Source organism: Hibiscus syriacus, unplaced genomic scaffold (genome assembly GCF_006381635.1).
Source record: "Hibiscus syriacus cultivar Baekdansim isolate YM2019G1 unplaced genomic scaffold, ASM638163v2 tig00110346_pilon, whole genome shotgun sequence".
Classification (NCBI taxonomy): domain Eukaryota; kingdom Viridiplantae; phylum Streptophyta; class Magnoliopsida; order Malvales; family Malvaceae; genus Hibiscus; species Hibiscus syriacus.
This window is the reverse complement of record NW_024062697.1, coordinates 983,774-996,781: the sequence shown is the minus strand read 5'-3', so window position 1 is coordinate 996,781 and position 13,008 is coordinate 983,774. Positions and strand designations below refer to the sequence as shown.

Sequence of the window (13,008 nt, the reverse complement as noted above, 5' to 3'; positions counted from 1 at the left end):
CATTCTCCATAAAATTCCACGTAAAAAATCTCCTTTTTCTTCATTTTCTCTTATATTTTCTTCTCTCGTTTCCTTCTCTCATTTCCTTCTCATTAGCAAACCAAGGTGAGATTTCAAGCTAGATTGAAGAATCCAATGTAATTTTCTTATTCTCCATTCCCTTAGCATCAATTAGAGCCATTAATTTCTAGTTTTGGTTAAGTTTTTAGAAATGGGTTTTAGAAATCAAGTGTTTTAAGTTATTTTAGGAAAGTGTTTGAGTTGTAAGGAGTGTATCTAAGCTTTATGCAGCACCTAGTTAAGTAAGTAATTCTTTTTTATACCTTGATTAGTTAAAGAGGTTGAAGAGAGAATTCAAGCCAAGGAAAAAGGAAGAGTGGATCCCTAGTTGATTCAAGAAGTGTTCTAGCATCTAAAGAATCTAGGTAACACACTATTAGCTTTTCCATACCAGTTGTAGGATCATTAGAAATAAGTTTAGCTTGAAAGTTGAGTATGAGCATGTTTATTAACCTTCCATGGTTGATGTTATGTTTAATGTTTTTAGCATGTTTCTAAGTCTTATTTATGTTTCTCTTTAACCACATAAGACTTTAAGAACGTTTGAGAAGCTCACTAAGGTCTTTAGGTTAGATGAATACAAGATTTTCTAGTGAAAATGTGTTTTCTGTATGTGGAGTATCGATACTATAGGGATAATATCGATACTTTTTCATCGTTCCAAGTAAAATGCATATTTTCTAAGTAGGAGTATCGTTACTCTTACAAGTGTATCGATACTCTAGGAATAGTTCCGAAGCTCCCAGACAAGTATTGAAACTTCCCTGATCAGAGGGCTAAAAAGTATCAGTACTTATATAAATTATCGAAACCTTAGTATGAGTATCAATACTCCAGGATAATATCAATACTTTCAATCTATTTTGGGTTGAAAGGTCAGTTTTCGTGGGAATTAGACTCGAGGTACCCCAACACTTCTTTATATCATCAAATAAGACTACAAGTGGAACAATATTAATGTTAATTTAAACATAGAAACCAAATAATCAGGGACAAATAAGACTAGCCTTATTTGATGCTTGGAAAACTATTCGGACACCCGGGTTCCTTTAGAAAAACTAGTGGAGTCGAAAGTATAGATGCAGTCCAGATATATCCTTAGGTAGGGCACAAGGCCCTTAAAACCAACTAACTAAAGGCGAGGCCTAACACTCGTAAGGGGTCAATTACTCAGGGGTATGGTGTCCGATACAGAATTCTGGGGGCCATATCTCAATAGACTATAGGGGTGCGTGAGCTCCGAGATTCAGTAATCCCTCATCCACACCATGTTGTATACAGTAGCGTAGAGAGTGAGTATCACAAGGATATTCACTAAGCATATCAGACTAGTAGACTTGATAGCTAGCCTTTCAATGATATGCAGTTAGTATGTTTCAATTATTACTGTCAACTTTCGGATTGTTTCCGTGGGCAGGTCAGTAGATCCAATAGGTGAGGAGCAGTAGATAGACCAAAAATAGTTCATACCAGTGTAGATTCAGAGTATGTCTAGACGTTTTGAAAGGGCATTTATAATTGTAAACTTTATTGTCTAGTTGAGTCGTAGTTTCAATAGAGTAATATGCATCATTTTTGTAAAGTGTAAATATTTCAAATTTAGAGCTCCTCAGTGTAAAGATTTTATTTATTTTTCAATTGCTTTGTATTTAAGTAAAGTAAGAAAAAAGTTGGTTAGCCACTTCGGTGGTTTCGTGTAGCACATTAAATTGGTTGATTGTGTGTCATACTGATCTAGGGTGTTACAACACAATAATAAAAGGTTGGGTCAATGTTTTTGGGAACATATAATCTGATGTTTTTGTCTATGATGAATATCCCAAAACTCTTAGATGGCTTTATTTGAGCCCACAAGTTATTAAGAGTACATTTATGAACCATTGGACAAAGTTGATTGTTTTGCGTCTACTGATATTAATATTATCAACAATTACACTAGAAACTAGGGGTGTAAACGAGCCGAGTCGAGCTCGAGTATTGCTGAGCTCGACTCGATTTGAAAACTCTGAAATGGAGCTCGACTCGACTTGAAAACTCGCGATCTTAAAATTTTCAAGCTTGACTCGAACTCGAAATCCTAAACTAAAGCTCGTGAGCAGCTTGAAAAGGCTCGAAATGAAAAAAAATCTTAAACTTAACTCGATCGAAGCCTCAAACTCAAACTTGAACCTCAACCTTAAATACATGAAAATCTTACTGTATTTTATAAAAAAAAATCAATATATAAATGTTAATATTATTAATCATTTATTTTTAAAAAATTAATATATTATATTTTCGAGTTACTCACGAGCGTTTCGAATCGAATATAAAGTAGCTCGTTTCAGCTCGTTAAGAACTCGAGTCGTGCTCGAGCTCGAGTCGAGTCCATTCAATCCGAGTATTTATTGAGCCTTGATCGAGTCGATCTCGAGTAGCTCGTCATTTGTCTCGTCTCATTTACAACCCTACTAGAAGCCTTCAACATGTATAATTAGACCAATATATCATATTTAAGTTTATGTTTAAATTTGGATTGGATAGTTCTGAATTGTTGACCTTTTATGATAAAAACAAGTTGAATCGATTCAAATTCAAGTCAATCAAAATCGGATGTTTCGACTTGGATCAAACTGCAAAGTCCTTAATTTTTGGTGTAGGACGCTACCTTTTTCTATAAATCGGAAGTCGGTAGTCATTTTGTGTGGACAAAAGAAAGAGGATAATGCGTTTGGGAAACCAAAAGCACATCTTGTCATATAATATACTAAAGTCTGAAAATCCCAAGGAAGTTTTAGCTAGTAGAGAAGAGCAGTAAACACGAGGAAATCTCAAATCAAATGATTAGCAACACTTTGTTATATCTATTTATCTCATTGTGCTAAAAAAACTTGATCAGAATAACCCATCGAGTCGAGTAACAGAGAGATCAAGGATAACTCACATCTACTAAGAATTTTAAATTTTTTTTTATTAAAAATATATTGTCTCCCATTAAAATTTTATAAGTTTATTCTTTAATATAAAATCAAACTTTGGATCATACCATCAATACAACTTAATGCAACTAAATGTAAGAAGGAAGACGACAGCAAAGGCTGTTTCATATGGGATTAAATGGCAAAGCAGAGAAAGAAGAGAGGAATGGAGCTTACTTGATGCTAGTAGCAGAGGTTATGTCATGGGCAACTGTAATCCCGTACAAGCTCTCCTGTGCTATTACTCCACACACTTTGTGCTTCTTCTCTCCTGCATTGTATTCATCAACTACAAATTAAAAATAAACAACCAACCATTTTTCTAAGACAACAAGGATTCATTTATTTTTCAACATATTTGCACAAATAACGAGAGAATATTCGTTGTAACAAAAAGACAAAACACCTTGCGAGCAGCACTCAGACCGAGGAGTATGTGTTTCGGTAGCAATATCAGTCAAACACGATGAAGACTTAAACCATGAATCCATCTAAAACTATATATATATGCAGATAAGCTTTTACTGACGTTTGGAGTCCTTGAATCAAGGGGACTTGATTCCTTATTCAAATCATCTTTCCTAGTTTTTCTTCTTTTAAATTCTTTATCATTCATTATTATATAATTCAATTCCAATCAAATTGAATTCTTTTCTTTTGAAAACAATTCAATATTATTTTTTAACCTAATTTTCTCTCTCAATATTTGTATACTATCTTCTTTTCTTTCTTTGTTTTTTAGCCGGCAACGGTACAATCTTAATATTAGTTGCCAACCTTCGGTGATTTTTATTTTTCTTGTTCTTTTTCATATTATATCTTTGTTTTTTCTTAAGTTTTTTTACTTCTAAATAAGAATCTCTATCTGAAAGAGATTGTTTCCCTGTCTTTCTCATTGCTAAACCGTGGAATATATACATGATTACAAGAGATCAATTAGGCTACAATTAAGGAAACAAAGATATACATTCTAAACTAATGATACACACTATAAACATAATATATTGAACATATATTCTAACACTCCCCCGCAGTCTTAGCGGGAGGGTCACGTACGCTAAGGCTGTCTCGAAAATCATCGAATAACACTCGCGGAAGACCTTTCGTAAAGATGTCTGCAATCTGATATCGAGATGGAACATGAAGAACGCGTACCTCGCCCTTAGCGACTTTTTCACGAACAAAATGAATGTCCATCTCAATGTGTTTGGTGCGTTGATGTTGCACCGGATTACCTTTCAAGTAAATAGCACTCACATTGTCACAATATACGAGGGTAGCTTTCTGAATGGGATAATGTAGCTCAAGTAACAAATTTCTGATCCAACAAGAGTCAGAAACCACATTAGCAACTCCTCGATACTCAGCCTCTGCACTAGAGCGTGATAATATCGACTGCCTTTTGGAGGACCACGAGATCAAGTTGTCCCCAAGGAAGACACAGTAACCTGAAGTTGATCTTCTTGTGTCTGGGCACCCTCCCCAATTTGCATCGGTGTAAGAAACAAGTTTGCCAATAGAAGATTTATACATATGCAAACCGTCGGACAAAGTACCCTGTAAATAGAGTAAGATACGCTTTAGAGCACCCATATACGCATTGCGCGGATCGTGCATGTGAAGGCACACTTGTTGAACTGCATAAGATATATTAGGTCTCGTAAAAGTGAGATATTGGAGAGCACCGGCAAGACTCCGATACTCAGTGGGATCCTCATATGGAGCATCATGAGTGGCACTAATTTTAGATTTTATGTCAACTGGTGTGTGACATGAGCTACAATTAGCCATGCCAGCCCTGTCAATGATATCTGCAACATATTTTTTTGTGACAAAAACATACCATTAGCATTACGAGTTACAGCAATCCCCAAAAAGAAACTCAAAGGACCTAAGTCCTTCATTGCAAATTCAGAACCCAACATAGCCATAAAATGCCTTCGCAAGCGGTCCAAAGACGCTGTTAGAATTATATCATCAACATATAACAGAATATAAGCAATACCAGAGCCCTGCCTGTAGACAAATAAAGAGTGATCAGATTTACTGTGAATGAACCCAATAGTGGCAACAAAGTCTGCAAATCGCTGATACCAGGCCCGAGGAGCCTGTTTTAGGCCATAGAGAGATTTCCTCAATAGACATACATGACCAGGGCGACTTTTGTCGCGAAAACCCATTGGTTGATGCATATAAACTGTTTCGTTGAGATAACCTTATAAGAAAGAATTCTTGACATCCAACTGATGTATGGGCCAAGAGTGAGAGAGATAAATCCTAAGAATAGTATGAATAGTTGTCAGTTTTACAACCGGACTGAAAGTCTCATCACAATCAATACCTTGTTGTTGTGTGTTGCCATCACCTACAAGACGGGCCTTATGCCGCTAAAAAGAACCATCAGATTTTCTTTTATGACGAAAAATCCACATAGATCTAATAACATTCACATCTGGGGGCCTTGGTACCAAATCCCATGTATGATTAGCAATAAGAGCATTAAATTCATCTAACATTGCACTTTTCCAATTCGGGTCACGAATAGCACTAACAGGGTCCTTTGGAATAGGGGAGATGTTAGGGGTGGTCATCATGTTTAGATTGTGAAAGTACTTTGTGTTAGGTTTGATGATGCCATTTTTTGCTCGGGTGGTCATTTGGTGAGATGAGGTAGCAGGCTACCGAGGAGGGTTGTTGGGCACAGGCTGGTTTGGGGCAGTATGCAACAAAGGTGTGTGCTGATAATTGAGCCCGGTTTATGACATAGAGGGTGAGGAAGGTGGACTGGGCTGTTGTGAGCCCTCGGTTTGGGGTGTGATAGTACCAGGTGAGAGAGAGCTTGGGCCAGGTGAAGAAGAGGGCATGTAGGAGGGAGATGGGTCAGACTGCTCATGAGTAGCTGTTGAGGAAAAGAGGGTTGAGTGCTTTACAAATGGTGGAAGTGATTTAAAGGATTTGCATCCAGAAAATCATATTTATGTGAAAATGGCGTATGAAGTTTGGAAAATGGAAATTCATTTTCAACAAATCTAACTTGTCTGCAGATTATGATTTTTCCATTTGACATATCATAGCACTTTGAGCCGCGATGATTTAGCGTGGGGCCAAGATAGACACAAGGGGTGGACCTTTCTTGCAATTTGTGGATAGAAATAGAAGGAAATAAAGGAAAACATAGACAACCAAAGATGTGTAAATCTGAGTAGATAGGATCATATTGATATAAAATCTGAGTGGGAGATTTTAAACCTAAGACTTTGGTTGGAAGTATGTTTAGGAGGTATGTGGCCATTTCTAAAGCATGATGCCAAAAAGGGAGGGGCAAGGAGGCATGAGCAAGTAAGGTCCAAATGATGTTATTGATTGATTTTATGTGTCGTTCGGCTTTTCCATTTTGAGGAGATGTGCGAGGACATGAGAGACGAAAAATCATGCCATGATGATCAAAGAATTCTTTAAGAGTTCCATTAATATACTCTGTGCCATTGTCACATTGAAAAGTCTTAATGTGACGTTCAAATTGGGTTCAGACAAGTCTATGAAAAGATATGAATAAGTGTTTAACTTGGGATTTCTTTGTAATAGTAAATGTCCATAAGAATTTGTTGTAATCATCAAGAAATAAGACATAATAACAGTGGTCAGAAGAACTAGCAATGGGAGAAGTACAGAGATCACTATGAACAATATCAAAAGGAAGAGCAGTAGACGACAAAGAAACATAAAAAGGTAACTTTGAGTGTTTCCCGAGAGGACACGAGGAACAATAAGTTTTACAAGCCTTATTACAATCAATAAATTTTTTACTACTTATAGACCTAAGAACAGCAGTACCAGGATGTCCTAAGCGATTATGCCAGAGATATGAAGAAACAACAGCAAAGGTGAAATGATTGACTGGAGAAGTGGCTTGAGTGTTTGAAAAAATTGGATAAAGGTCACCGGTACTGTCACATCTCATTAGTTTGGCTCTCGTCTGTAAATCATTCACAGAAAAGCCAAAGGGATCAAATTCAACTGAAACCATATTATCGGTTATGAACTTACGGACATATATTAAATTCTTAATTAATTTTGGAGCATGCAGCACATTGTTTAAGGTAAATGGAGGGTACGGGGAAGGCAAAGTAGTACTACCGTGACCGATAATTAGAATTAAATGTCCACTACAAAAAACAATGTTATTATTTTTAATGCTCGAATTGACATAAGATGAAAGAATACCTTGGTCCGCTGTCATATGAGATGTAGCTCCGGTGTCCATATAATAATTCCCATCCGGTTGCGAAATTGAGAAAGCATGCATAGCCGCCTCATTATTCGTAGGTGTGTACGAAGGGGCCATGGCGCTATAAGCCTGTAGACGTTTAGGCCTAGCACCGGAGGGGGGAGCAGCTGGTTTAGGATCCCACGAAGCTGCTGGATATGGGCAGGGAGGATTGGGTCATTGAGCTAGCCACGGGGTCCAGGATGCCGGCAAAGAATACTGACCATGCTGCTACCATGTCGGTCCAGAGGCCTGCCCATATTGCTGTTGGGATGGCCCATTAGCATTACGGCCTTTTCCAGAATTTTTAGCCTTTTTTTCTTAGTGTTTCTGGAATTCGAACGGGAGCCGTCAGTGTTCTGATGGGTGGTGGAAGTTGAGACAAGGACCGTCTGTGGGTAGTTGGTGGAACCACTCTCCTTAGCTAGGCAGTTTTTGATGGTCCGCTCAGCCAATTTTAGACGAGATCGACAACTTCGAACGAAGGTAGAGGTTCTTGATTTTGAATGAAATCCATCGTCCCGTCATAGGCCTCTGGGAGCCCAGCCGTGAGCTTGAGAACGAGCCGGCAGTTGGGAATCGGAGCATTAACATCAGCGAGACGATCAACAAGTGATTTGATGTGATTACAATAGCCATCAATGGACGAGAAATTCTCAAAGTCGAGGTCAGCAAGCTCTTGCTCGAGATGAGAGGCACATGAGGCTTTATTATCTTGAAACATAGACTCGAGACGAGCCCAAGCACCATGAGCAGTGTCGTCCTTGAGAAGAATAGCATGAAGAAGATCCGTGGAAATGGTTCCATAGATCCATTGAAGGACTGCAGCGTCCAACCGCTTCCAAAGAGAAGGATCAGCGGCCATAGAGGCTTCATATGCAGCCTTCTCCTTCGCCTCCGTAGGAGGAATAATATGATTATGGAGATCGTGAACCCTAACAAGCACCTTAAAAAAGGCGGCCCAAGAGTGATACATTCCATGATCGGCATCCAACGTGATGGGAACAAGAGACTTAACGTTGGTTATGGTTAAAGCCGGATGAAATTTTTGTGTTTCAGCCATGGAAAGTGTAGTGCAGCGGAAGAAGAAAGAAGAAAGATAGGCAGAGGAAGAAAAGAGGGTCGAATGTTAGGAGAGAAACCAAGAATGGAAACCCTGCTCTGATACCATGTAAGAGATTGATTCCCTGTCTTTCTCATTGCTAAACCGTGGAATATATACATGATTACAAGAGATCAATTAGGCTACAATTAAGGAAACAAAGATATACATTATAAATTAACGATACACACTATAAACAGAATATATTGAACATGTATTCTAACATTACAAGAGATCAATTAGGCTATAATTAAGGAAAAAAAGATATACATTCTAAACTAATGATACACACTATAAACAGAATATATTGAACATATATTCTAACACTATCCTTTTGACATGCTTTTTCTCTACTCTTGTGATACGTTCCTTATGGTTTTCGATAAGTTTTTCGTATACTTCTACGGTCGTGTTGGTGCTTCTACAAAGATCATCCTGTCATTTGTTTTCTGATTGGCTTGTCGGTAGTCATGTATTGTCAGATCTCCTATTTTGTAAATGGTCATTTGTTTGTATAATTAGAATTGTGTAGCGAAGTAGTCTGTCAAACTTTTTGGTTCACTCACCACGTCTTTATCACATCGTAAAGCTTCTCGTTCAATAGAGACAAAGAGTTTTATAAAGGCTACTAGATTGTTTTGATGTCTGGAAGATTTCAATCTCTTAATATCTTTGGGCTTAATATTTTAATTTTATATATGAGTTTTTGGTGACTACTATCTCCAATTTTCTTTTTAGATGCGTTGTAATTTTGATTTCTAAATTTTATTAATGAAATTCAGTTGTCATTATTCAAAAAATCTTTTCTTTTCAAATTGAATTCTAAGGTAACTCAAATTATAATCGATAAATAATTGTATTATAATAAACATTTGCTCGGTGTTTAAAGATTTTTAGAGTTAATTACATCATGTGTCCTCAAAGTATAACTTTTATTTTAAATTAGTCCATAAACTTTTAAATTTTCATTTTCATCCCCAAACCATGACTATAATCTTAAATGACTCCTCATACTTTTGAATATTTTAATTTCATCCCCAAACTATAACCTTCATTCTAAATTGGTCCCCAAACTTTTTGAACATTCCAATCTCATCCCAAACTATATTCATACAATAATCACATCCCTTGTTAGTAAAATAGTTAGGTCAAGTTATATTGTTATATGTATTGGTTGAATATTACTTACTCGGTGTTTAAAGATTTCTTGATTGATTTAGTATTAATCCCACATCGATTACTATTCCGGATACAAGACAGAGACTGTGAAGGCTTACCCAAATACAAAAGAACAGCATCCATGTAAGAATGGACTCGGATGGGGCCATGTTGAGGGTGATGAAACATGTAGCAGTCACAAAGAAGGTAAGTCGAAAGAGTGGTGATAGCTGCAAATGCGAGCATGCTGACTGGACCTGCAATCCATCCCAATTGAGCAATGCTCCAGGCCAGGGATAATACGGCAGCTCCTATCACTCCTGATATTATGTGCGCTATCGCTGCCCATACGGACCCTTCACATTCAACATCAAAAAGTTAGACCCCAAAATCGCTCATTCACTGATTTTACCAATTATGTAAAAAAAAAAACACTGCTTTTACCAAAGCAAGGGAGATATGCTGAAAATATGTTACGCCCAAAAGATATGGTAAAAAAAAGTTTATGCTAAATGTGTTGCATGAAAGACAATTTAGCATTCAAAATCTTTAACTTCCTTTTTGTATGGAAGATTTGGAGTGATTTTAATTTATAACTAAAATATTGACTATACGTGTATGTGGAAGAAATCTTTTATATACATTCACGAGTTTTTACGAGTTGGAAATTATATCTTGAAATTAGATTTATCAATTTTGAGTCAAATTTGAAAATGTGATAACAATTCAAAATTTAAAGTAATTTCAATCCAAATTGTTTTGATTATAAAAATTTAATAATTCAGATCTATCCAACTGAAAGTTGAAATGATCCAAACTCGAAAGTAATATAAACCCTAATTGACTCAAAGTTGAAATTATCTATGATTTAAAACAACTCAAATAATGACCTAAACAATTAATATGAAATAACATGAACGATCGTATTCTGAACACGAAAATAACATGAACCTGAAATGATCATAACTCAAAATAACTCAAATCTAAATGAACCAATAATGACTTAACTAAAATGACCAAAACTCAAAATGATTTAAATATATTAAATATCTAACCCGAAAATCTTAATACTTCGAATGATTCTAAATTAAACTTAGGGTAAATTAAAATTTTCTCACAAAAACTTTATTTTCTTTAATTTCACTCGTTGTATTTTTTAATTTTTTTAATTATATCATTAAATGTTATACATTAAATTTTTTTTATCATTCCATATTAATTATTTAATAATGTTATAATATGACAACTTATATCGCTTTCATTAGGTCATCAACGGCCACCGAATCGCCAAACCAGTAGCTTAAAATCTTTCCAGAAGGATAAAAAACAGAGATCATAAAATCTTTCCACAAGAGATGCTAACATCTCATGTTTTTCTCCCGAGAAAAAAACAGAATCCAACTAAGAAATGATCCCATTTGTTCTTGAACCACTCAAAGTCTCCAAAATCACACTTTTTTTTGCTTCCCGGAGGAAGAAAAAAATTTGTTTTTTCCCCTTAGAAACAAAGAACAAAAAATTGTTCAAAGGGCTCAAAAACATCACTAGTAAGCGTTTTGTTTTTGACTTCTTTGGTTGCACAAACAATAACAGACCCGTCTCCATTTCTTGGAGAAGAAATTCAAAGAAATGAAGAGGAAGAAGAAAGAGAGGATTGCGATGGAGCAGAGGAAAACAACGAAAGACCTTGATTTTCCTTCTGAGGATTCAACAAATAAAAAGTTGGAGCAGCTTTCAACATCATGGCTTAAGAAAATAGAAAGATAAAGCTTTTGATGAAAGTGGAAATGAGTAACCGACATTGAAAAACTAAGGAATTGAAGGGGTGATTTTGCTCTGCGGCAATCCAATATTGGCTAAAACACGATAATTTTGTACCGAAATAAAAAAATGCGATAAAAATTACAATATTTTAGGTTGGACGAGACTTAAAAATATTATAATATTTATAATATTTTTGATTGAACTTAAAATATTATAAAAAATTGTAATATTTTCGGTTGTCACTAAAAATGTTAGAAAAATTAACATTTAGGTTACATCAAACCTAAAATATTATAATTATTGTCGTTTTTTAATCTTAAATTAAATTGTCGTCCCTTAGACTTTCCCTAATTAAGGAGTCCTTGAGTGATGAAGAGAAAGAGGAGAATCCTAATATTTTCATTTTATTTTATTAAATTATAAATCCTACGTGCCATGTTATACTATTAAAATAAGTCACATAATTACTCTATTAATGAAAAAATAGTTGATAGACCAAGAAAATTTAATGTATAAAATTCAATGATTAAATAAAAAATTAAAAGTATAATAAATAGAATAAGAGACGAAATCATGAAAAAAATGCCTTATATGCATGTGCATATACAGCAAGGATGTCAAATAAACATGAACCAAACATTTCAGGTATCTTTTAACATCATAATGTTTGAAATTAATTATATGGAAGCTTATAGTTTTTCTCTTTTTGGACCGAATATGGAAGCATGTACCTGGTGTCACTATCAACAATTACTAATAATATCTAGCTAACTTTCGACTTTCCGTGTTTTGTAACACTAAAATATGAAATATGTCCGTCTTTCAAACTGCATCTACCACTCAACGCCTCTTTTTAACCCAAACAACTGCAGATTCAAATCATCATACTTTCCACCTTTCATTCATATTTAAGCTCCTTCTTCATTAATTTGATTTTATTTTTGGCTTAGAGGTTCCCTTCATTTTCTTCCGATAATATAAGAACTGATAATTCACCGTAACTTTATGTAAGGAACATTGTTTTATCCTATTGGTCATCCTACAGAATTTGACCCATGATATGAAAGCAATCAACTATATATGCACAACGTGAAAAAATAAGGAACAAAGAAAAGGGTCATCAGTTAAAGCACACTCATATGCATATATATATATATATATACCAGTCCTGTTAACATGCTGTGCTGATACTTGATCAGTTGAGGAAGAACTTCCCAGCAATGGAGACTGGCTGTCTTCTCCAACTTCATGGACCATCTTCGATGTCTCTTCTGTTTATTCAAAAATATTGATGAAAGGAAAAGAAATGAGATATGGTCGATGTTTCGAAAGGTTTGCAGATCACTTTTTCTTTTTTATCTAGTCGAATCTCAAGTACCGAGTAATGAAAAGAAATGTCAGCAGATACTCGTATTATTTATATCCATGCGCAAGTTGAAGGTTAGGTAAGGTTTGAAGAATTGCAGTTAATTAGATTTATCAGCTATATATATACACACACACACACATTATTCAAATGAACAACAAACTATGAAGGCTATAAATAATATACTCTGTAATTGTAAGGTTACTAGCTTACTTTAGTCAAAATAGTAAACCTCTGCAAAGGGTTACTGGCCTAGCGTAGTATAGTATGCTATGAAACCATTATGATTCTTTTCATTAAACATTATATACTTGTCATTATCTATGATTTCAAA

At 35.4% G+C, this 13,008-nt stretch overlaps 1 protein-coding gene across 1 annotated transcript in view; it reads right to left on the bottom strand.

Moving 5' to 3' along the window:
- The window catches only part of LOC120120737 (probable amino acid permease 7), a 31,217-nt gene extending 18,652 nt beyond the window's left edge, over positions 1–12,565 (bottom strand). Inside the window, exons 1-3 of the mRNA XM_039140283.1 lie at positions 12,472–12,565; positions 9,664–9,900; positions 3,195–3,288 (exon numbers count right to left, since the gene is read on the bottom strand). Coding sequence (XP_038996214.1) covers positions 3,195–3,288; positions 9,664–9,900; positions 12,472–12,565 — 425 coding nt within the window. The remainder of the gene's footprint in view (positions 1–3,194; positions 3,289–9,663; positions 9,901–12,471) is intronic.
- Positions 12,566–13,008: the final 443 nt, after the last annotated feature.